General features: G+C 38.2%; 1 protein-coding gene across 17 annotated transcripts in view; it reads right to left on the bottom strand.

Annotated features, from left to right (window-relative positions):
- Positions 1–23164, bottom strand: part of Elavl4 (ELAV like RNA binding protein 4) — a 147540-nt gene that overhangs the window by 34787 nt on the left and 89589 nt on the right. For 14 of the 17 annotated variants that reach the window (XM_087214846.1, XM_087214845.1, XM_087214850.1 and 11 more), the window contains exon 2: positions 19352–19592. In XM_087214846.1, the coding sequence (XP_087070972.1) occupies positions 19352–19592 (241 nt within the window). Of the gene's footprint in view, positions 1–19351; positions 19593–22264; positions 22353–23164 lie in introns of all 17 variants that reach the window. The other 3 variants (XM_087214847.1, XM_004869281.4, XM_087214843.1) reach the window with 1 other exon arrangement.

Raw genomic sequence — 23164 nt, forward strand, 5'->3', positions numbered from 1 at the left:
AAATGAATGAATAGTAACAAAAAACTTATCACTTTTTGAGTGCCAGTCATCATACCAAGTACTGTATTTCTATCTCCTACTTCCTAAAACAATCATGCAAGGTTGGCATTATTACTGCTATTTAAAATCAGAGACTTATGTTCAGAGCCTCAGATTCCAAAATAAATCCATCCATCTCCAAAGCTCACACAGACTTTTAAAAGAGATTACTGATTGCAGAGTATGTATCAACTCAGCCATTCACACTGATGTAAAATGATGCCTCTATTACTATGGTGAGACATATGGAAATTCAGAGTATATACACTCATTTCCAGCAGTTCCCAAAACAGAAAGGTGGATTAGGCAAAAAGAAAAGTCAACCAATCAATTCTCAAAAGAGATTTAAAAAAATCTCTTTTGGTTTATCCTATGAAATAAGTTGTTCCAAATGGTTAAGTCTTCAAATATAAATTTTAATAATATACCTCAATAAATGAAAAAAAAGACCTAACCTGAGTCCTATTTTGCTTCTGTTTGCCCAGGAAAGAAGGGAAATTGATAAGATAAAAAGCTAGTATCAAGTACTTGGTACAAAATAACAAAACAAAACAAAAGAAAACAAAGGAAAAAATATTCTAGATCATGTACCAGAGATAACAAAAGCCTCAATGACAACTATCTCGCCTTCAGCATTTATTACACAAAAAGAAGGAATGCCGAGATGGATGAATCTGGGGCAATGAAAGGTTCTTAATTGAAGCTACACTGAATTATGTTCAGAATATTCTTACAAAATAGGAAAGAATAGTTTCACATTTAAAAATATTTCTAACAAAGGTTGAAACAAAAAGAGGAGGATTTTGGCAAAATCTTAGCCATAGAAATGAACCATAATTCTTAACTCTTCATTGGCTTATTCTCACATGAAACAAAAGTTAGGATGTCAGATAGACAAGGATTTCCACCCAGAGTGGAGGCAAACCAATAGGTAATTCCAGATATGCAACTAATGTTAAAGATGATGGGGTTAGCAACAAAGGAAGAGTTAGGTAAAAAACTATCAGGTTAATACTAATTATGTACAGTGTAATTAGCCTTGGGGCAAGATGAGATTTTCTTTTCTTTTTTTTTGGTACCAGGGATTTGAACTTGGGTTCTTGCGCAGTAGGCGGCGAAAACACTGAGCTAAATCCCCAGCCCAAGATGAGATTTTCTGTGTGTGAAATGTCTGTGGATGAATGGAACTGTCATTTTTAACACTAAGACAACAACTTTCCAAACTCCCACCAGTCAACATTCTATTTTTTTTTGATCCCGGGGATCGACTGAACTCAGGACCTTGCGCTTGGGAGGCAGGCGCAGTTCCACTGAGCTAAGTCCTTGGTCCACCAGTCAACATTCTTACAGAGGCATGAGAAAGTTCCTGATACTGTATTCAGATTTAGATTAAATGAGATAAATTATGTGAGAGGGATTGGCACAAAGTAATGGTCTATAAATATTAAAAGAATGTAAATGTTTTAAAACTGCTTTTATTCAAAGTAAAAGAAAATTCATAGTTCTCACTGAAGGAGATGAGGTAACTAACTTGCCTGTGCAGAGATAAATCAGGATATCCAGTGTTAGCTAAAGGAAGAGTTCATCTGTAAACCTCGGTCAGTATGTCCTTTCTGATGTATGGGCTTGGAGGTTCTCTGGCTTTGGGATGACCACTAGAAGTTGTGTGAAATGCAAGGACGAACATCTCTATTCTCTTCACCAAGGAGCCCACTGATAGTGAGATACCAGACATGAAGCTCACCACTGCGGCCTGACAGCTTAGTTTGATTCGAACACATTTTTTTTTTAAAAGAAAGAAATTCTACATGAAAAAGAAAATAACCAAGAAACAAAAGTATGTGTTTTTTTTTTAAATCACTAGTTGGCTTGCAGGTAGGAAATAAGATAAAATGAAGAAATAATAAATAACCCCCAAATAAAAGAAATCATGCAGAAATAAGTCTGTGGGGCAAGAACTGAAGAGGAAAATCATCTTTTGGGGTTTGCTAAAAAGTTAAAGGAATCTCCAAGCAAGAATGAGCAGCTCTGGTACACTGGTATATGTGGTAGACGTGAAAATGAATATATGCAAGATTGCAAAATGTGAATAATTAATGGCTCAGCCCTTTTTTTCAGGCAATGGAAAATAAAATGTCATCCCAACAACCAAGACACTAAATGAACCCATGGTTTTAATCATGTCCAGAAGGTGCTCAGTGCTCAGAAACTGCCTAGTGTGTGATGGGACTGTGCTACTACTAGAGAAATGGATCCATGTGGCACCACTGACTGTACCTCCTGGGAGTGGGTGAGACTTTCCCAGCGCACCAAGGCCTCCACTTGCCCACCCACAGGCAGCAGAGGACCTCACACCTTCCTTAATAAAGGAGGGAATCAGGAAGGGACTATCCCAAACTGGCCCCTCTCCCTCCTCCAAACATATCCCTCATGGAGCCTCATTCTTCCCTCCTTTTAAGTTTTATAATGCATGTTAGTACAAACTCAAAAAGTAGTGATAAAAGAAACTCCTTTGATTGATTCACTTTAGTTTCTTAAACTTATTTTGTCACAGAACTCCCTTTCAAAAAACATATTATAGATGAAACATCTTTGGGAAAAATTTTTAGACAGGAATCCCAAGGGAACATTTTACCCTCTGAAACAGGACTGATGCTGTCTAGGGATGCAATCACTCTAAGGTAAAGAGTTTGGTCACCAGTGCTAAGCTATATACAGTTCCTAAGATGGCAGAGGGGCCATGAGAAAATGAGGAGAGCATCCCAGAGAATACTTCTAAGGTCTTTTTTCACTGTGACAGTCTGTGATTTTCTTTCTCAGAAGACATCACACAGTCCCGATTCTACAGGACAGAGATGCATAATGGTGAGGGGAGTCAGATACCTGAAGACGTGTTTTCACATTGGTACTAGTTGTACCAGCTCACTAAGTATCAGAAGTCAGCATGAAATGAGCTCAAGTAGATAACCAAAGGTGCCCCCCCCCAATCCCTGGCAGGGGGAGCCATAATTCTATGGCTACATGGATCAGAGCACACACTTATAGGTACACATTGGAAGACCTACATGCAGTATCTATATTTAATTAACTGGGCATATGACCCTACGAAGTAGTATAGTATAGCAGATAAAAACAGAGGCTTTGGAGTCAAACATACATGGGCTCAGCTGTGCTCTGCTACTTAGAAGCAGTGTGACCTTGAACAAGTTACTTAATTTTTCTGAGCCCATCTCCTGACACATAGAATAGGGCTAATAATATCTACACTTCAAATAACTGTTATAAGAGTTATATTATTGCATGCTAGGTGTTTACTAAGTATCTTACATGTATTAAAGCTCACAATAACCTATCAATATCTCAATTTTAGAAATGAGGAAATAGGTACAGAGAGGGTGAAAATTTGCCTGTTACACAGCTAATAATGGATTCCAGTAAGTCCAGGACATTCCTCTGGAAGACACAGACACATACACAGATATACAGACACCCTGCACCTTCTCTTCCTCTCTCTCTCTCATTTTAAGAATTTGATGCTTTTGTTATTAGTCTATTACATGGTATAGTTCAAGCAGGCAGAATGCGGACACCAGCTTTCAAAACACAAGGATCCTATGTAGCTGCTCCCAAAACAGAAGAACAAATTCCAGCCTGAGAAATGTTAGCTCATGCTGAATGATGACGCATAACCGCTATTTTCACAAACAGCCTACTAATTAAACTTTCTTATGAACTCTGTTAACCAATTTTTCCAAGGCATGGAGGAAAAAAATCATTCATTATAGACCGGAATCCGAAATCTAATATTAACAGCACAAGTAGGATCTGTGGCATTGTAATTTGATCAGCTTGAGTATTAATAACAGTTAAGACACTGCTGTCTGAGACAGTTAATCAGCTTTTGCTGAGATGTATTTAGATTACTGAACAAAACATCTGGAAAGCAGACTAGAAAGCAAAGCTAGCTTATTACAAGGGGTTGACTATTTGCTTTACCTCATAAATCCCTTGCTTACAACGTCCTTCTTCTAGGTGACCACAGTAATATGCTGAATTGGTGTATCAATTTAACGACTTGCCAACACATTAGCAGCTTGTATGATTCACAGCATTCAGTAAGGTGGGAAAAGCCAGTGTTATTATCTGATTTTATAGATAACCGCCCAAAGCAAAGAATGTCTTGATCTACTCAAAGTCTTGCAGCTAAAGCCAGAATGAGAACTTGGTGGATCCTTTATGTTAACATATTTCCACTCATAAAAGCTGTCTAATTCTTACAACGTCAGAAATTATTCTGATATTTCAAATACTGAACTAAAAGCTTTCACTCACAATCCTGCAGAAACACCAAAACTGGAATTCGTTACTGTTACAAAGTATCTTTACCTATGTCACTTAGTTTGAACTCACAAGTACCATCTGAAGAAAGTAGGGGTAGGGTTCATCTTCTCTACTGCACACTGAGAAAGGGGGATAAAGTGACTTATGTGAGATCACTCACTCATCTATATGTGTTGGTGGGGGAGGGCCAGGACTTTCATTGAAGTCCATCTCTTTTCTGTTTAGTTCAAAGTACTATTTGGTATTTATTGACCAGGAAGTGTTTGGAGGTGTTATGGCTTGTATCTAGATGTACCTTCAAAGCCTCATATGCTCATAGGTGGGGCTTTTCGGAGGTGGCTGGATCTAGGGCAGTGATGGTGAACCTTTTAGAGCTTTCAATGATACAAACAGCCCACTGTGGCATGTGTCCCACAGGTGTGCCAACACTGATCTAGGGTATGTGGTACTGGGATTAAGAGTGTGTGATAATTAAATTGGTTTAGCTTTAACTAAATTAGTTCTGGGTGTGGATAATGGAAGCCCCACCCTGGGTGTGGGTGGCACCATTCAATAGGTTTATAGCCTTGATAGAATATGAAGGAACAGAAAGAAGGCAGGTTTGCTGCTTGCTGCCTTCTGCTTGCCATTCCATGAACTATTTCTCCTCTATGATGCCCCTTTGTCATGAAACCCTGTCTTGGAGCCAGCTGACTATGGATTAAAATCTGTATGGACTTTAGCTGAAAAAAATCTTTCTTCCTTTAACTTGTGGGTGTTGTGTATTCTGTCTCATCAAGGAAAATCTAAGACGGTGAATGTGTGTGTGACTATTGGCAGTGCGGGGCTCTCGATTGGCTCTCTCAGTTTTGCACTCGGGGTGCAATGGAAAACTTCCACTGACTGATGAAGGTCACCAGGAAGAGCAAAAGTGGCTGAGAACTAGTTCTGGTTTCTTACTTCAGGAGAAGGAAGTGAGAGTGACATTGAGGTTTCCTGTTTGTTGTCTAGCTCAGGGTTTTCAGCCAGAATTCAAGGAGGGACCTCTCATCACAAAGACGGAAGCAGAAGACTGAATGAAGATCCTGCGTACCCAGCCAGCTTCAGAGTCTGAAGGGAGAAGGAAGACTGCCTCAGTTAGGTGAGCAGGCAAGGAAGGCCTGCTTCAGAACACCTCATTTGGCTGCTGTTTACAGCTATGTTAATAAAAACAGGGACTCCACTCAGGCAGCTTCGCTGCTTTGCTGTGTTACTTACTGTTTGCCCTGGCCATAAAACAAAAACAAGCCGATCAAAACTAAAATGGTAAGAGAGAAAAAGCAAATTCCCTGTATGCAACTGCAGACTTTATATACCCCATCCTGTATTATAGTTGGTAACTGTGTCCACCTTCAAAGTCCTGTATAACCAGAGCAGCAGCTACAGTGAAGGTGGTAGGAGAGGGCATGAGGCTGGGCTCCAGGTTACCAACTGAAAAGGGATAAAGGTTATCACCATTTGTTTTTCCTCAGTGTAAGGCAAACTGAGGCTACTCAGTCTGTTACTTCTCAGACAAGCCACATTTAATTTACTAATTTTCCTCTGGTCTCCTTGTACCATTCTGCATCCATTTTTATCTCTTTAAAAAAAATCTACAAGGTACCAGGAAGGAAGCTCCCCACCTCCATCCCAGGCTCCCAGGGCAGAGGAGCTCAGCTGGTCCCAGAACCCGGAAGGAAGCTCCCCTGCCGCCAACCCAGGGTCCTAGGGCAGAGAAGGTGAGCTGGTCCTAGTACCTGGAAGGAAGCTCCCCCACCGCTATCCCAAGCTCCTAGGGCAGAGAAGATGAGCCGCATGGGCACCAGAAGCACACCCCCTGCCATGAAAATGAGAAAACACATAAACAAGCCTCAAAAACAGACTTCCAGATCACCTACAGCAAACTCAAAGGGAAACGAGATGGAACAATCTGATAGTCAACCACCTGGACTCTCTGAACTGGCAACAAAAGAGGATCTGGGAAAAAGGAATCAGAAATAATTACTCAGATAACAGCAAAGATTTTGCTCATGGTGCAAGACATGATTAATAAATCTAGAGAGGACACAGATAAAACAATAGAGGATCTGAGGAACATGATGGAATCCCAACATAGGAAACAAATGGAATCCATAAAACAGATACAAACAGATTTCCAAGAGATTAAAAACTCCATCGAAAGTCTGCGCAGCAGAATGAACCAATATGAGGATAGAATTTCACATATAGAAGATAAGATTGCAATTAGTGAGAAGGAAAAGAAAAATTGTTTTAAAATTGTAAGGGAACACAAGAAATCAATCCAGCAGCTGCTAGACGATGCAAAGAAGAATAACATAAGACTGATTGGAGTCAATGAAGAAAGAGGAGAGAGTGCAGATGACATAAAAAAAACTGTTCACAGAAGTGATGGCAGAAAACTTCCCAAGGAGGGGAAAAGAACTTGACATACAGATAAGTGAGGCATATAGGACTCCAGCTAGCCTTGATCAAAAAAAATCTACACATAGGCATATAATAGTTAGGATTCCAGAAATCCAACAGAAGAACAAAATTCTACAAGCAGTTAAGAGAAAAGAAACAAATCACATACAAAGGAAAGCCCATCAGAATCACAGAAGACTTCTCAATGCAAACCCTCAAGGCAAGAAGAGTTTGGAGTGACATATTCCAAGCCCTAAAGGAAAACAGCCTCCAACCCAGACTGATGTACCCTGAAAAACTAGCTTTCAAAGTTGATGGAGAAATAAGATACTTTCATGATAAAGAGCCCCTTAGGAACTTCATGAATACCAAACCGGCACTCCAAAAATTTTAGACAATACCCTAGGAAAAGACAATGAGGATCACAACCCCAGGAAACCCAGCAGAATGAATCCATTGGGTGTGACAAATTAAATGCAAAGGGGGAGAATCCAACAAAAAGAAAAAGTCATGACAAGGCTTTTAAAACTTTTCACTTCATCTCCCTAATGAGTGTATAATTCAATCTTATTATTGTACTGATTAGTATTTTTCTGATTCTAGAGTTGCACACCATTCCTTGTGCTATACTGGCTATTTATCATCTTCTTACGTCTACATTTTAATTGGGTTGTCTATTAATGAGCTCTAAGAATTCTTTATATATTCTGGTCATAGGTTATATGGATTGTAAATATGGTCTGTTTAAGGACTACTTTTCATTTTAATGATGTCATTTAAAGTTCTAAATTTTGATGGAATCTCATTGATCAATTTTTTTCTTTTATACATCATGTTTTTTGTATCCTAGGTAGTTCTTGCCTACCCTGAATTCATAAATATTTTCCCTTATAATTTCTTCTTAAAGTTTTATACTTTTAGGCTTTCTTATTTAGGTTCATAAATCCCTTATTTTCATGTATGGAAAAAAAGGGTTGAGGTTAATTTTTTATATACAGATACCAGGTGTTCTAGTGCCGTTTGCTGAAAACACTATCTCTTCCTGGGCTCTTGAATTGAGTTTATATTCTATAAAATGCTAATGTTAAATAATCTTTCAAAACTCAGTGGACCATATATGTGCGGTTCTATTTCTAGATTCTGTTTTATTCCAATGATCTATGTCTTTCCTTACACCAACACTGCCTTGATTACTGTAGCTTTAGAAGAAGTCTTAAAATTAGGTACTAAACATCTTCCAACACTGTTTTTTTGTTTTTAACTTTTCTAGGTCCTTTGTACTCCTACATAACTTTTAAATTTCAATATCCAATTCTTCATTGATAGCAAGTATACACAGACCTGAATTTTTATATATACCTTGTGTTTTCTAATCCTGCTAAATTCAAATACAAGTTCTAGGGGTTCCTAGAGATTTCTTAGTATTTTCTCTGTAGATGATCATTTCATCTACATATAAAGATTTTGCTTCCGCCATGCCAATCCAATCCTAGTTGTGTCATTTTATTGCCAGACTATTTTGGTGGGAACTAGGTTTCAAAGTTTAATGGACAGATAAAGAGTAAGCATATCTGCCCTTGTTCCCCAACTTAAGGAGAAAGCATTGTATCTTCTCCATTTATGTAAGGCGTTCTCACTGAAGTATGGAGTACATGTCTTTAATCTGTTGAGAAAGTTCTGTTCTACTTCTAGTCTCCTGATAGCTTTTACCATGAACAGCTATAGAATTTAGTCCAATACTTTTTCTCCAACTAGTGACAGGATCATGTGGCTTTTTCCTTTCCTCTATTTAAATGATGACTTTTGGGGGTGGATCTTCCAATGCTGAACCAACACTGCCATCCCTATAAAAAAACCACTTTCTACAACCTGCCAGATCTGACTTCCAATAGTTTGTCTTGTTAAACAAATTTCTATCTATGTTCATACTTTTTTCTTCTATTATCTTTATCCAGTTTTAGGATTAGCACAATGCTGAGTTCCTAAAATGAGGGGAGAAGTGTTCCTTCTTTTTTCTGCTTTAATTGTTTGATATAATTTATCAGTTAAAATGTTTATGAGCCTGCTGTTGTCATATAGGTAGGTTTTCAAGCTAGGAATATACTTTCTTTAATAGGTGCTATTCAAATTTTATATTTCCTCCAGAGTTAGTTTCATTAATTTGTCTTCCAAGGTACTTCTTAGAAGTTGTCAAATTTATTTCAAAACAGATTTTTGTAATATGCTTTCTATATCCCTTTAAATTCTGTAAAATCTGTGGTAATGTCTTCTAGATCTTAATATTGTAATTTTAAAAATGTATAACTGATATTGTGTAACAGGAAGAAAAGGTCTAAAAGAGCAGAGGAATTGGGAGGGGTAGGGGAAGGGAAAAAATGGAACGGAAAAAATATGAGAAGAGGAAAAAAATGGAAACAAGGTCTTTGCACATGGGGAAGGGTGGAGGGGGTGAAGGGAGGGCAAAGGAAGGGGAAAAAAAATAAGAACCAAGACACTCATGTAATGGTACAAGATCCCAATGATGAATGTAACTGTATTTTATACCTAAAATGTACCAATAAAGTTAATGGGGAAAGAAAATCTACAAGGTATTTAATATTAGCTCTTTTCCATATTATCTTTTTATGTTTTTGTTTTTTTTTTTGAGACAGAGTCTCACTATGTGGTTCAGGCTGGCTTTGAATTCATTATGTAGCCCAGGCTGGTCTCGAATTTGTGGTAATCCTCCTGCCTCAGCCTCCTAAGTCCTAGGATTACATGCATGGGCCACTATTTTCCGTATTATCTTATGAGCCAATTCAAATATATTTTGGAAGGCAGGGGCATATAAGTAAATAAGAAGTCATCAAGAAAAAGTAGGACAGGAAATAAGCAAAGAAAAGTGAGAGGAAGAAATAGCAAGGAAAATAAGACATGTCTTCTTGCCTAATGTCTTTGGGCTGCCCTGGCCTCATCTGTAAAGTGAGTATTAAAAGTGTCTTTATTGGGTACTTCAACAGGCTAAAGGAAATGCTGAATATAAAAGCCTTTGAAAACAAACATGAAGGGCCAATGTTTTGGATTACTAAGTGTATATTTTATACTTATATCACCAATAAAATAATTTAATCTTATTCAAGATGTTTGTAATGAAAAATTCCATTAGCAGCTATAGGAATTAGAGCTATTATTCTAACTAGCTGTATCCACTTTGCGTTAGTGAAGCCTTGCATCTTACTAGACATTGAACTATAAAACAAGAGCCAGGCAGAAAATCAAACTTGTAAGTCAGCAAGAAATTGAAGCACATGCTAAGAGTCAATGACCTAGGTGAGACAATGACTCTCCGATCATGGATTTCAAGGGAAGTCTGAAAACTGTCAACCTTCTTCTGTGTTACGTAGGGTTATTTATTAGCAAAGTAGAAGGAACACAGGCTCTAACACTTAGATAAGTTACCACTCTGGATAAGTTACATTACCTCTCTGAGATAGTGTTATTTCACTGACACAAAGAGTGTACAAACACCCCATAGAGTATTCCTTCCTGGCTGTTCTATTCACTGTTCCTTTATAAGGTCTGTATCAGTCAGTGTAGGCTGCCAATAACAAAATGTTCTGGACTGGATAGTTTAATTCATTTTCTCACAGTTCTGAAGGCTGGAGGCCTGAGATGAGGATGTTAGCATGGTTGGGTTCTGGTAAGGGCTCTTTTTCAGGCTTGCAGATGGCTTTCTTCTTGCTTGATGTGTACATGTAGAAAGAGAGGGCTCTGATCTCTCTTCCTCTTCTTATATTGATACTAATCTTATCGAATCCTATGTTTATAACTTCATTTAACCTTATTTACTTCTATAAAAGCCCCATTTCCAAAGATAGTTACACTGGGAGCTTGGACCTCAACATATAAATTTTGAGGGATACAAATATTCACTCCTTAACAATGTTTCTATAGCTTGGTCAGCTTCTTCCTCAGCACAGATTGGTTGACAATCTAATTTCTGCTAAGTTCAAAGCCAAATTCAAACCTCACTATTCTTTGACATTAGCTCTGAGAACCCCAGTCCACTGTCATCTTTTCAGTCCTTTGAATGCTCACAGCTAATGTCTCCATCTTCATTCCATACAGGTAGAGTGGTAAGATATAGAAAGATTATAGGCTTTGTAGTTAGAGATCTAATCCCACTCACCAGCTGACTAATTATGGGCTTGGCTTCCTCATCCAGAAAATGGGGTAATAATTATGGATGATACAAAATACAAAGCTTCAATGTGAAATATCACTAACACTGCACTTGAGACATAGTGGTAATTCCATCCAATCTCAAATCTCATTATACTGTTTTGCACCTTTTTATGCTAGCTTCCCAATGACATTTAATAGTCATGGTCAGGAAAGGTGAGATTAGGCCTTGAGGAAAAACAAAACACTGCTACAAAGCAGCAAAGGTGTCCCTTCCAGATCTTTGGGCTGATGAAGGGCTCTGTAATTTCTCCTGCCCTCCCTCACTCACTGCCTCTGTAGCAAAATGTGAGTACAAACTATGTCTTACCTTTTTTGGCTTCCCCAAAGCCCTGATACAGAATTTAAGAGAGAGAAGGAAAGAGAATAACATTTATTTTGAGAGAGAGAGAGAGAGAGAGAGAGAGAGAGAGAGAGAGAGAGAGAGAGAGAGAGAGAGACAAAGAGAGAGAGAGTCAGCAAACATTAAATAAATACTATTGGCAAATTGAAAATATTTTGCAAATGTAAAAGCCTCATACAAATATATGGTCTCTATCTAAATTTTATCTTTTCTCCAAACTAGAAATATCTCCTCCCATCAAACCTCAATTGTGGCACTGTAGCAAAAACGAAAAGGCAACTTAAAGATCTTCAGTTTTTAAGTAATAAAAGCATATACAGAGTTCCTCATTAAAGAGCAGTAAGGGAAATGCAGAATGAGGGCAGGGTTGGGGGGCAGAGTGATAAAAGAAATCACCAGTACCACACCTTTCAGAAGACAAGAAAAAAATGAATTTCCCTTTAACACATTTCAAAAAGCACCTTCCTCCTACCTCAAAGCTGATGAATTACATTTTTAGATAATGTGTGGAAATTTCAGTTTGACATTACCTTTCTGCTTAGTTGCTAGTCTCAATTAACTATGCCATTCTATAAAGAAGGGAAGAGTGAGTGAAGGGAGAGAAAGAAGGGAGAGAAAGAGATGGGAGGGGAGAGGGGGAGAGAGAGAGAGAGAGAGAGAGAGAGAGAGAGAGAGAGAGAGAGAGAGAGAGAGAGGTGTTAGGGGAAGGAGAAGAAGCTTGGTGAGCAGGGAATTAATTGGTCTTATGAACCAAACAGTCAGCTAAAGCACAGAAATAGAAAATCCTTAAAATACCCAGACCTGATTCACATCCTAGGTAAAAATCCTTTGAGACATCTCTTCTGGGATGTGAGAATACTTTCCTACAGTTATCCGAGTTCGGAAGCAGGGCAAAACAGTCTACTTTGGAAGACAAGATGAAGGGGAAGATAGCTAGGAGGCAAAATGAAACCATACCTGGTCTATAATCCTCACTATAGCCATTCTGGGGAAAAACTGTGTGGAAAGATGCATAATGTACGTGCACAAACCCTAAACCTCACAGCTCCACTCAACTGCCAAGTCCTAATTAGGAAGAATAGAAGGTCTCTGATTCCCCTTGATAGGTATTGTATGAAGCATGATTGTTACATGGTTTACTGTCTGCACTTAATGTTCTGCTGTTCTTCAAGTTCCCCTTAATAAAGTAGACCCCTATTTGCCTATTTTGTAACCCTATTAGGCTGCTAAATCTCCATACCTAGAAAATTTTCCCTTCCCTCCCAACAACAACCAACCTCCCATTCCAAGTCAACAAATCAAAACTTTTTATTTATCTTTGTGGAATATGTATGACTGCAATGAAATGATAAATGATGAATGCAAAGCTGCTCTATTTTCCCCTGAATTTAGGAGATATATCACACTACACTAGCACATTTTTCAAATCAGAGCAAAGTATGCTGATAAATGCTACTATTTTTTCTACATTTCCCATCACTAACAAATACCCCTCTGATGTGCAAGGAAGAAACGTTCATTTAGCTAATCAGTATCTTGGGATTCCCTTGGATATGCCTAACTGTGGCTGGGTTTTAACTATGCTTAAATCTAAGGCACCACCTATTTCAATATGGTGCTTGTAAAATAAAGAAAAGGTCAATATAGTGAAAGGTATTCCAAGACAGGAGAAAACCAGAAGTTAAAAACTACTCCAAGTCTATCTTCCTTGTTCAGGTAAACAGTGACCTGCTTAATTAAAATATTTTATTTTTTAATGCATACAGTGCTATTTTCCAAGACAAAGGGTTTTGGGCTCTAGATATGTTTTCCTGTACTAAAAGTTTTCATTCCCTCGGTATACAAGCTGAATTGGTTCGTAAAGGGGAGGAAACTGGCAGACATAAAGTTTATATTAGTTAACTCACAATTAATTAGACAGCACTGGGTTTATGTCCTAATGGTCATACTTGGAAGCTAAGTCACCTTGTGCAAGTTACTTAATTTCTTTATCTGTAAAATGGCACTCTTAAGGATTACATGAGACTTCACCTATTGATCTCAGAACAATGCGTAGCACATAGTATCTGCTCATTGAGCACGGGCTGTTGTTTTCCCTTTTGTAGTGCTGGGGATCAAAGGTGGGGCTTTGCGCATGCCTGGCACTCTGGTACTGAGCTACATCCCCTTCCCAAGCATTGGCTGGTCTTATAATTTCCAAGAAATCCTGACTTACTATTTAAATGACATACTATACTTAAGGCATTTAATACAGTGCCCAGAACACATGTTAAAACACACAAAAACATACAAAGCCACTGCTATTATTCTTGTCTTTGCTATATGCTATAAGAAATTATGTCCATACACTCAGCTTATGGCTGACCACACATTTCAAGAATAACTTCAAAATACTGTCATATTTTAGGATTTTCAGAGCCACTTATTGTTTGTATGTTTATCTCAGAAGTAATCAAATTCCCATAGTGTTCCTGTAAGTCCAGTTCCTTGAATGTATAGGAAGGAATATAAACAACCCACGACCATCCTCCTTTCCTCTCCTCCTTACACCTAATAGGTTTGTACTCTCTGTCAGGTCTTCTGGCCTGGAAACTCTTAATAGATTCTCTTACCACTGTGGTCCATGTCCCACATCTCACCTACTGAGATAGATATACTGGATTATTAGCACTTTCACGAATCTGAGAAAGAACAGAAGTTATCCCATGTTGCCACATCAAAACTGAATTGGTTCCTTTAATTAGATAGGAAAACCTCTATGCAAAGGCAGTGGTAAAGTGTTCACCCTCATGTCCACAGTAATGGAGAGTTGATTTTTTTCCCTTGTTCTGCTTTTTCCACTGTGATAAAATTAATTAAGCCAAAGACATGTTTTAAAGGAAAAACAAACAAACAAACAAGGAGATGGGATTAAAAGATGGGTGGTGTTTAAGAAATGTCTTTGTCCACTGGCTGCAACTCTAACCAACATTATTTTTGGACACACTTAATTTAATTTGGCAATGTTGTTTCACATTAGACTACTGCTTCCCAAAATGCATGTTCCAGATCTACTTCCTTTGTCCAAAGCATAGAAAAATAAAAAAATGTTTTGTTCTTCAACTGGAATTTTATCTCTATTTCTTTGTTTTTCTTTCCTCTATCTAAATCCTAAACCCATTTTTCTAACCTTCCTAGGTACTTCCAGCTATTGAGGGCCCTACCTGGCCCATCCACCACCCACAGCAATTACTGTCTGTCTATGTACTGGTCTCTCCATCTAGTCGGTATTGTAATCAATAATACAGAGTTTGGACTGACTTCAAAATCTCTCAGCGCTCTCACTTGCCTGAAATGGATAGAAAACTACTCTTAAAAACTACAGTGCCTGAAACATGGAGAGGGACTTCAAGTGAAAATGTGGTTCATTTCTTTTTATCACTGTGATACAAATAGTCACAAAATCTAAATAGGCAGATCAAAACTGTTTATTGTCTTACATTGATTTGTTTCTAGGGATTTTCTTCTTCTTTCTCCTTTTTAAGTTCCTGTTGGGACCAATGCTACATAATTTTAGGGTAAAATCATTTGGTTTGCCTAGTTCTCCTGCCTACAACCCAGCTATGGAATTCCAAGACATAATTGCATTTTGGCCTCTAGTCACAACTGAGACCTCAATGATCCGGTGATGCTGTGATTCTCCAGGACAAGATTACACAAGCGGAAGACATCCTGGGAGGAACAGAATCTTCATCTACTCAGTTCCTTATTGTTCTTGGATTGTTACATCTTATTTACGCTGATGTACTGAACTCTCTGCAAGTCATTTGTTACACTTTGCTTCTCCCTATGTACCGAATAAAAGTGGGGTAAGCTGGAGGCTTTTGTCTTTGCTGCCCAGAGCAGCACTGATCAGACCCAAAGCTCAGCTTCTTCTCAGTCTCATTTTTCTACCTTTCCCGTAATTCGCCGTGTGCTGCCGTGGCTCACAGGAGACCAGGACTCACTGCAGAGGTTCTGGTAACGTCCCCTTCCCCTGTTCCCTACAAGTTCCTTTTGGAGTGGGGTGGTAACAAGATAGACAGGTACAAACATACAATTCAGCATTCCATCTCTGCTGGCTTCAAGATATACCCTGAGCCACTGGGATTAGTTAGTCCTGTCCTGACCAACACGTATGGTTTTTCTCCTAAACTAATAATCATAGGGAAATTTGGATTCAGCAAGGCAAATAATGCTTACAAAACAAAATAAAAACCAAATGGTAACAAAATAAAACATAAGAATGTATATCAATTATCTGAAGTTCATGGAAATAATATAATTTCTAGGAGGGATCTGGGCTTCTCTGCCCAAGTTTCTAGGTTGTATGAATACTGTGGGCCACGTGCTACTTCCTTTTCTCTCCATCAGCAGAGGCTGCAGGTAGATGAAGGAGAAAAACAATGGAGTTTGCTTCCAAAGCCATCCTGCGCCCACAGCGACACACAAAAGCAACTTGGGATAAGTGTTTTCTCTCCCTACTACATAGATTATTCTGGATAAGAGTTCTTTTCCAATTGGCAAATGAAAATCTAAGGTCTCAGAAGACATTATTTAATAAGATGCCCAAAAGCACCATTAAGGGAATCTTAAACTTGGCTCTTTAAGTAAAGTTGGCTCTACCTTGAAGGAAGATGCAGGCTGAGTTATATCCCCAGTGGATGACAAATATTGTTATCTTTGCTTCCCTTTATGCACAGGAGTCTTGTTTAAAGCCATGGTGCATTAGGCAGTCTCCAGATGTCCAGAAACTTCTACTCAGAAAAATATAATATTGCACTGGGTTATGGGTTTAAGCAGGAGTCTTCACCTTATATATACTTTGGAATAAAATCATGTCGTTGAAAACTAGGAGTGACTTCCAAGCTCTACCACTGGCTAATAACTGTTCTGCCTGGAGAAGTTACTTAGCCTCACATAGTTTCAGTTTCCTCATCTAAGAAAATGAAGATTGTTTTCTACATTGAATGAAATATGATACGTCTAGCAATTAGAAAATACCTAGCAAAGAATAAGTGCTTGCTAAATGATGGCTTGTATTTCCTTTAGACCATATCCAAATGTCTTCTTTGTATTCTCAAATGAAGAATTCATCAATAAGCCAAACTCAAGGGTGAGTCTAGCCTGCTGGTAATGCAACAGCATCACTTCCTCTCAAGGGATCTGAATTTATAGAATCCAGAACCTTCTAAAGGAATCCATTATACTCTCTTAGAGAGTAGTTTGGGGGCTGGAAAATCTTAATCTTGAATTCTTATCTCTTTGCCACTTCCCACCCCCCAGTCCTCCCACTGGATATTTAGAACTCCTTGTAAACTTCACAGAATTGAGATGCATTGAGATCTGTAGGAGGTGTTGGAAGGAAAGAGGGGGGCAGGGATGTTAAAAATCAGGGCAACAAAAATACCTATGATGTCATTTACCCTGACTTTTGAACCACCAGCTGCAGCCTCTCCACTTGTTTGGTGTGATACCTCACCTCTCCCATTCTGTGTTATGAATTAACCCCCAAAGCATACCTCAGAGGGTCTTCTGCTAGAGTGATTCCCACACCTTCCCATCTCCTCACAGCCCTCTTTCCTTCTCTCTTTCCTTTTCTGACTTTTAGCACAGCCAATTAAACCTGAACAACGGGTGGATGGAGGAAATATGCTACATCTATGGAATGGTACAGCAGGGACCAGTTTCACTGTTAATTTAAAATGCTAGAATTAATTAGGTAGTGTAAATGAAGAATTTAATAAGCACTCTTTACAACCACAAGTTTTACTTTTATTAAACACTGCTACCAAATGAGGGCAAATATCTCTAGTCTCTATTTCCCTGCCTCATTCCCATAAGCTCTCTACAAATAAGAAAAAAATTTTGCATGAATTAAAAAATTGCATAATTATAAATTTATGCCTGAATTGTATTTCTGCTTTCAACCCATAAGCTTCTTTAAGCTCAGATGCTACTGTATATCTCTGCTTGTGCTGGAGAGGGTGCTAAATAAACCAAAGTTGACAATTTTGGTTTTGTATACCAAATTAAAGGCTGTCTCCGAAGCTGTCACTCCTATTCAAATCCACTCGGTGAACTACCAAATTAGCATTCTTTTAGTAAAGGAATCTGCTTGTTTAAACATGTGTCTTTAGAAAACAAGGAACAACACCATGAATCAGTACTTCTCAAAAATCTCACTACCATTCTAAGGGAACTCTTCTGAAAAGGTGATTAATAATATTCACAGATATAGCTGGGAGAATCCCAATTTAGAAGGTAAGGCTGAACCAAAAATATACTTTCTATATAGGAGTGGGAAGAAGAATCATATGGCTAACTGGTTTTAATTTGGTTTGAATTATCATTCTATTATATAAAGATAATTCAGGAATCTAAATAAGAGCTTTCTGAAACTATAGGCAATTCTGTTAAAGTGTGAATGATCCACTGTTCTGGGATAAGATCATTAAAACTTAGTCTTATTTGGAAACCTTAATTTTTCTGTTCTAGCTATTTTCCTTAAAGCATACCAGTTGTATCTATAATAATGACATCCTCCATTTACTAAAAGACTTCTATCCAATGGGCTCTGTGCTAGGTGCTATATGGCCAGTCTCTCATTTCATCCTTGTAACACACCCTTTGAAGTAAGTATTTTCCAATTTTACAATGAGGAAATTGTGTTTAGATGGTTATATGACTTACATTACAGAAAGTAACACTTATTTCAATTTTATGATATTGCAAAGTGGTTAATTTATAAGGGGACAAATTTACATGTGAAGTATGAGAATGGGAGAATGTATACGTCTATATCTGTATGCACAAACAGACATTGTAGTGTCTGATTTAAAATCAAGGTGAGATGTCTCTTAATTTTAATCATACAGCTTCTGGGAGATTTAGGCCAGTTTCTTGTCAATGAAACTGTCCAAAGAAAGGGAAACAAAAGTCAACACTCTGAACTGACAAATGCTCAAAGTTGAAGTGAATGATTTTACAGAGTAGTCTTTTTTCTTTTTTTGGTACCAGGGATCAAACTTGGGACCTTGCACTTTCGAGGCAAGCAGCGGAACCACTGAGCTAAATCCCCGGCCGAAGTGAATGATTTTAGGAGTAGAGTATCAGAGAGCACCAACTTCGCTGACCTCATTGTGTAGTCTAATGTTTTTCTAAGAAAATATTTTAATTTCACATAAGATTACAGGGAAATTTCTCCCAAAAGAATTACAGTATCACTGGCTGGCAAACATTAGGTTCTCAATGAACAACTGTCAACTAGGAAAAAATCAAAATGTAAAAAATACAACTAATGAGGTTGTAGGTGGAATTACTTCACTATCAACTAAAAAGTCCCTAACTTCTCAAAGAATATCTTCAAAACAAACAATAAAAAATAACTCACATGCAGATCTTCATTAAGCATCTCCCTTCTGCTGCAAAGTAGTTATATTCCAGAATAGCCTGCTATCTGCAGGGCCTGTTCCTCCTCAGGGACAATAAGCAGTTGTGTCACCCTTCCACAAGTCCACCCTGGCCCCCTTTAAAATACTTGTCTCATAACATGGAAGAAAATGACATACACATCCAATGTTTGGGAGAAAAAGAAATGAATAAAAACTAGTGTGGAGTACAGGGAGGGCAGAGGGTAGAACTGGCAACTACAGAGCAAAGGGAACAGATGGCTCATTAACAATAAAAGAGGATAAAATCAGAGGATCCTTTCACATAAAGGTGAAGGAGCTCCAAAATCTTCATCTGCTTCCTAGTCCCTACAGTCTATAATATGGGTTTATGTGGTGTACAGAGACATATATGGTGTGAGTTTGTGGCTGTGTACCCATGACATGCTTACATGTGGGATAGATGACACAGACACTCTGATGAGTAATCATGTATGTCCATTTCTGCCAAGGTCCACATATCCAATGGAACAACATACTGTGAATATCATGCCTAGAATATTGAAGAAGAGCGTACCTGTAATTTTGTCTCTCACGAGTTTGCAGGATTCTATTTCACCAATGCTACCAAAGAGACTCCTGAATTCTTCTTGGGTCATATTTTGGGGTAAATAGTTGACGATGAGGTTGGTTTTGCTGTCATCTGTGGCTGCCCCTGTCTGCATAGGAGAAGGACAGTTTCTGTTGTTGGTGGAGGGTCCATTGCTTGTATTGGATGTCGGGCCATTTGACACCTGAGGCTCCATGGTGCTAATTATCTAAATTAAAAAAATATTACAAAGAATTCTTTTGAAATCTCAAAGACACAATTTCCCTTTTAAGATTTTATTTTATTTTTTGCAAAGAAAGAGAACAAGATGAAGCAAGATGGAGCAAAAGAGACTGGGTTGTGAACACAGCCAATTTAGAAGCATGTTTTTAACCAAAATGTTAAACTCCCCTTGCTATTTTTAGGCCAGCCCTTAGATTTTGAACACAGACTAGAATGCAGTGGGAACTCTCCCATTATTTTGTTAATGAAAAGCTAATTCCTGTTTTCATTACACAATCACTCTCAGAAATGTATACTTAAGCCACACCAAATTATAATTAAAATGTAAAGTAATAATCATGATTAAAATTATAGTTCCATTAAAGCTGAAAAAGCTAAATATAGAGGGTTATATTCACAAGATCAAATACAGTACCTGTTTATTAATACCTCATAAAGTAAAATGACATTAAATTAAGTGGGGCTGTTCCACATGGGAAGAGTTTAGATTTTCACTGATACTTAAACACTGATCAAACTTCTGACTTCATAAGTACATGCTAGGGAGCTGCAAAGTCATCTAATGATTTTAACCCAGTCATTCTGTTACTGTTTCTCCCAGATCTCTAATGGAACAAAACACAAAAGTCTTCTCCAGTTCTTCACCTTAGATCCAGCACAGCTAAAGGCCCTCCTCTTGTGTATTACTCAAAAATGACTTTCTCTGGATTTATATATTTAATTAAACAAAGATTTTCTAGCATGTGTGAACTGTCTCAGGCAGTTTGGAAAGAAATAAAAAAAAATGAGTAAGAGTCCTTATCATCAAGCTTCTAGTCTACCTAGGATACAGGTGAGCAACTGGTGGTAGGACAATGGGGATGTAGAAGGGAAGCAAGCCATTCCTCCCTTGTACAGGATAGGAGGATTCAGGAAAAATACCAAGAAGATAAAACTAGAGTACAATTTTAAATGGAAAATGGATTTAAACTCATAGAATCACCTCATAAAGATGTCCTATACAGTATAACAAAAATGGAAAATCACTAAACTGCAGAGCCAGAAGGCCCTTAGGGAAATAACATCTAGTTTAATGCTCTCATGTTTGAGATGAAGTCCAGTAACTTTCTTACCACCACAAAGTGGGCCAGAGTCTGGGCCAATACCCAGTTTTCCTGGTCCCAAATGCAGCCCATCACTTCCACCTTTCCATCTTATCTTATTATTATGCCCTACTTGTCTATTATTATAGGGCTTTTGTTCCCTCTGAAACTGACCATCAATTCACTGGGAATGAAATCATGCTCTGTTATTCAGCAGCTGTGTGGCATCTGGCAAGACATAAATTCTAGGAGCCTCAGTTTTCTCCATTTGGAAAATGGGAACAATGCTACTTGCTTTTTGTAAAATGGTGAGAAGGATCCAAGTGACATGACATATAACCACAACTGGATATTTATTAAAGTTACCCTGCCATTCACCTTATGCTTTTCTTAATGACTCCTCATAAGATGGTAATGAGGCATATTCTAAAACTCTACATCCTATAGACTAGGAAACCCAAGGTGTGGCAGATATCTGATAATTTGTAACTTTCATTAATACTATTCAGCTGCTCAGAAATTTTTTTTTGCGGGGTAAGCTTTTTCACTGACTATAACATACATGGATGAAATATATACAAAGGCTACAACTCAAAGAATGTTTATAAAATAAATATAACTTATACCTGGGTAACCATTTTTCAGAGCATGACATAGAACATGACCAGCATTACAGAAATCTTTCTCTTGTCCCCTCCTTTGCCATTCACACACCCCATGCCCCACCAAATAACCAGTATTCTGATCTCCAATCCATAGCTTCACTTTAACTAATTTTGAACTTTATACACATGGACTCATAGCATATCTATTCTTTTGTATGTTTTCCCAGGTCTGAAGTGTCATCTATTGTTACATGTAGCAATCAGACTGTTCTTCACTGGTATAGAGAATTACACTGTATAGAAATGATGTGTTTTATTTCTCTTCTGAACATCTGAATTGAAACTAGTTTTGGGCAATTGTAGATATTGCTGCATTATGCAAATGACATTTGGTACATATACACACACATTTCTGTTTGAGATATTTTTTGAATCAAATGGTATTAGTATGTTCAGCTTTAGCAGACACTACCAAAAGTTTTTCAAAGTGGTTGTACTAATTTTTACTCCGATCAGCTGGAGATGAAAGTCCTCATCCTCATCAATGTTCATAGGTAGCTTTTATGGTTTTGGTTTTGTTTATTTTTTCATTGCAAGCAGAGTGGTATAGTAAAAAGGAATACATTTTTGAGTGAAAAAAACACTGCCTTAAACTTTTAGTCCTATCACTTATTAGCAGTGTGATTTCACGAAGGTTATTTCAATACTGAGCCTCAGTTTCCTTTTCTGCAAAATTAGAATAAGGCATCTTCAGGATGGGAAAAAATATATATATATAGTGTCTGGAACACAAAGTGCCTAGAGGCATCATAACTATCACTCCTCATCATGCCCCAGATAGGTGAGTGTTACTGTGTTTCCTCTTTTGATGGTCACAAATGGGAAATGAAACCAAAAGAAAAACATGAAGTCTGAAGAGCCAGGGAAATAAAGCAAATTGAAGAGGGTGGGGAGTGTCTAAGATTCTTTACCATCATGTAAGTAACTTTAAGTGGCTCCACTTCTTACATCACCAGACCTTTCTTCTTGGCTTCAGGTCAACTGTAGGATTCCAGAAGGCTGGTCCAGAGAGCAAAGAGAAAGCAAAAAGCTTCTGAGAAGAATCTTAACTCAAGTTCTCCTCAGAACTGATAGAAACTGTACCCAGCAAAGCCTAGCCAGTTGCTCTGCTCTCTAGGCAAGGGTCCAGGAAAAGAATCGGGGAGATGGTGGGTTTGAGGGTGAAGTATGCTAATGGGGACAATGTTGCAGACAGAGCATCAGCACAACTCCTGGCTGGAAGGCAGGTTTTTGTTCTGCCCAGCTTCTGGTCCTCTTAGGCCTGTTCAGTGCCTCCATTTGCTATGTCTTCTCAGTGCTTCGCTGAGCTAGGTGTCCAAACAACAAACAGGAAGTAATGCCAACTCAGTAAGGAACTTGAAAATCAGAAGTTATCATTTTAGGAGGCCTGGCTGGCAGAACCTCAGCTCTACCCAACTACTGAATTTTGATTTTATGGCAACATCTTCAAGTCCAATAAGAACAAAACTAGTCCCACAGTTTAAGGAACCTCCTTCTTGCTTACCACCTTTCTCATGTAAACTCTCTTCAGCTGCTCCACAGAAACCTAGAAAATATCCTGCGTTGAGGCAGCTTTTCGATGCTAATGATAGAAGATGGAATATATAGAAGACTGTACATCGCATACAAGCATGCTGAGATTTTGTGCAATCAAAACTGTTCAGGGTCACATGGCAGTCAGGTTCATCTTTTGTTCACTGCATGCTTACCTCACAAAAACATTTGGTGAAAGCCTGAATGCGTCCATGTTAACATCTTATAAGTGTACTGCTCCAAAAAGGCTTAGGAAGTATCAAGGCTGCAGCAAGTCA

This window comes from Heterocephalus glaber, unplaced genomic scaffold (assembly GCF_053883595.1).
Source record: "Heterocephalus glaber isolate CG9 unplaced genomic scaffold, H.glaber_assembly_v1.0 deba00001451, whole genome shotgun sequence".
Classification (NCBI taxonomy): domain Eukaryota; kingdom Metazoa; phylum Chordata; class Mammalia; order Rodentia; family Bathyergidae; genus Heterocephalus; species Heterocephalus glaber.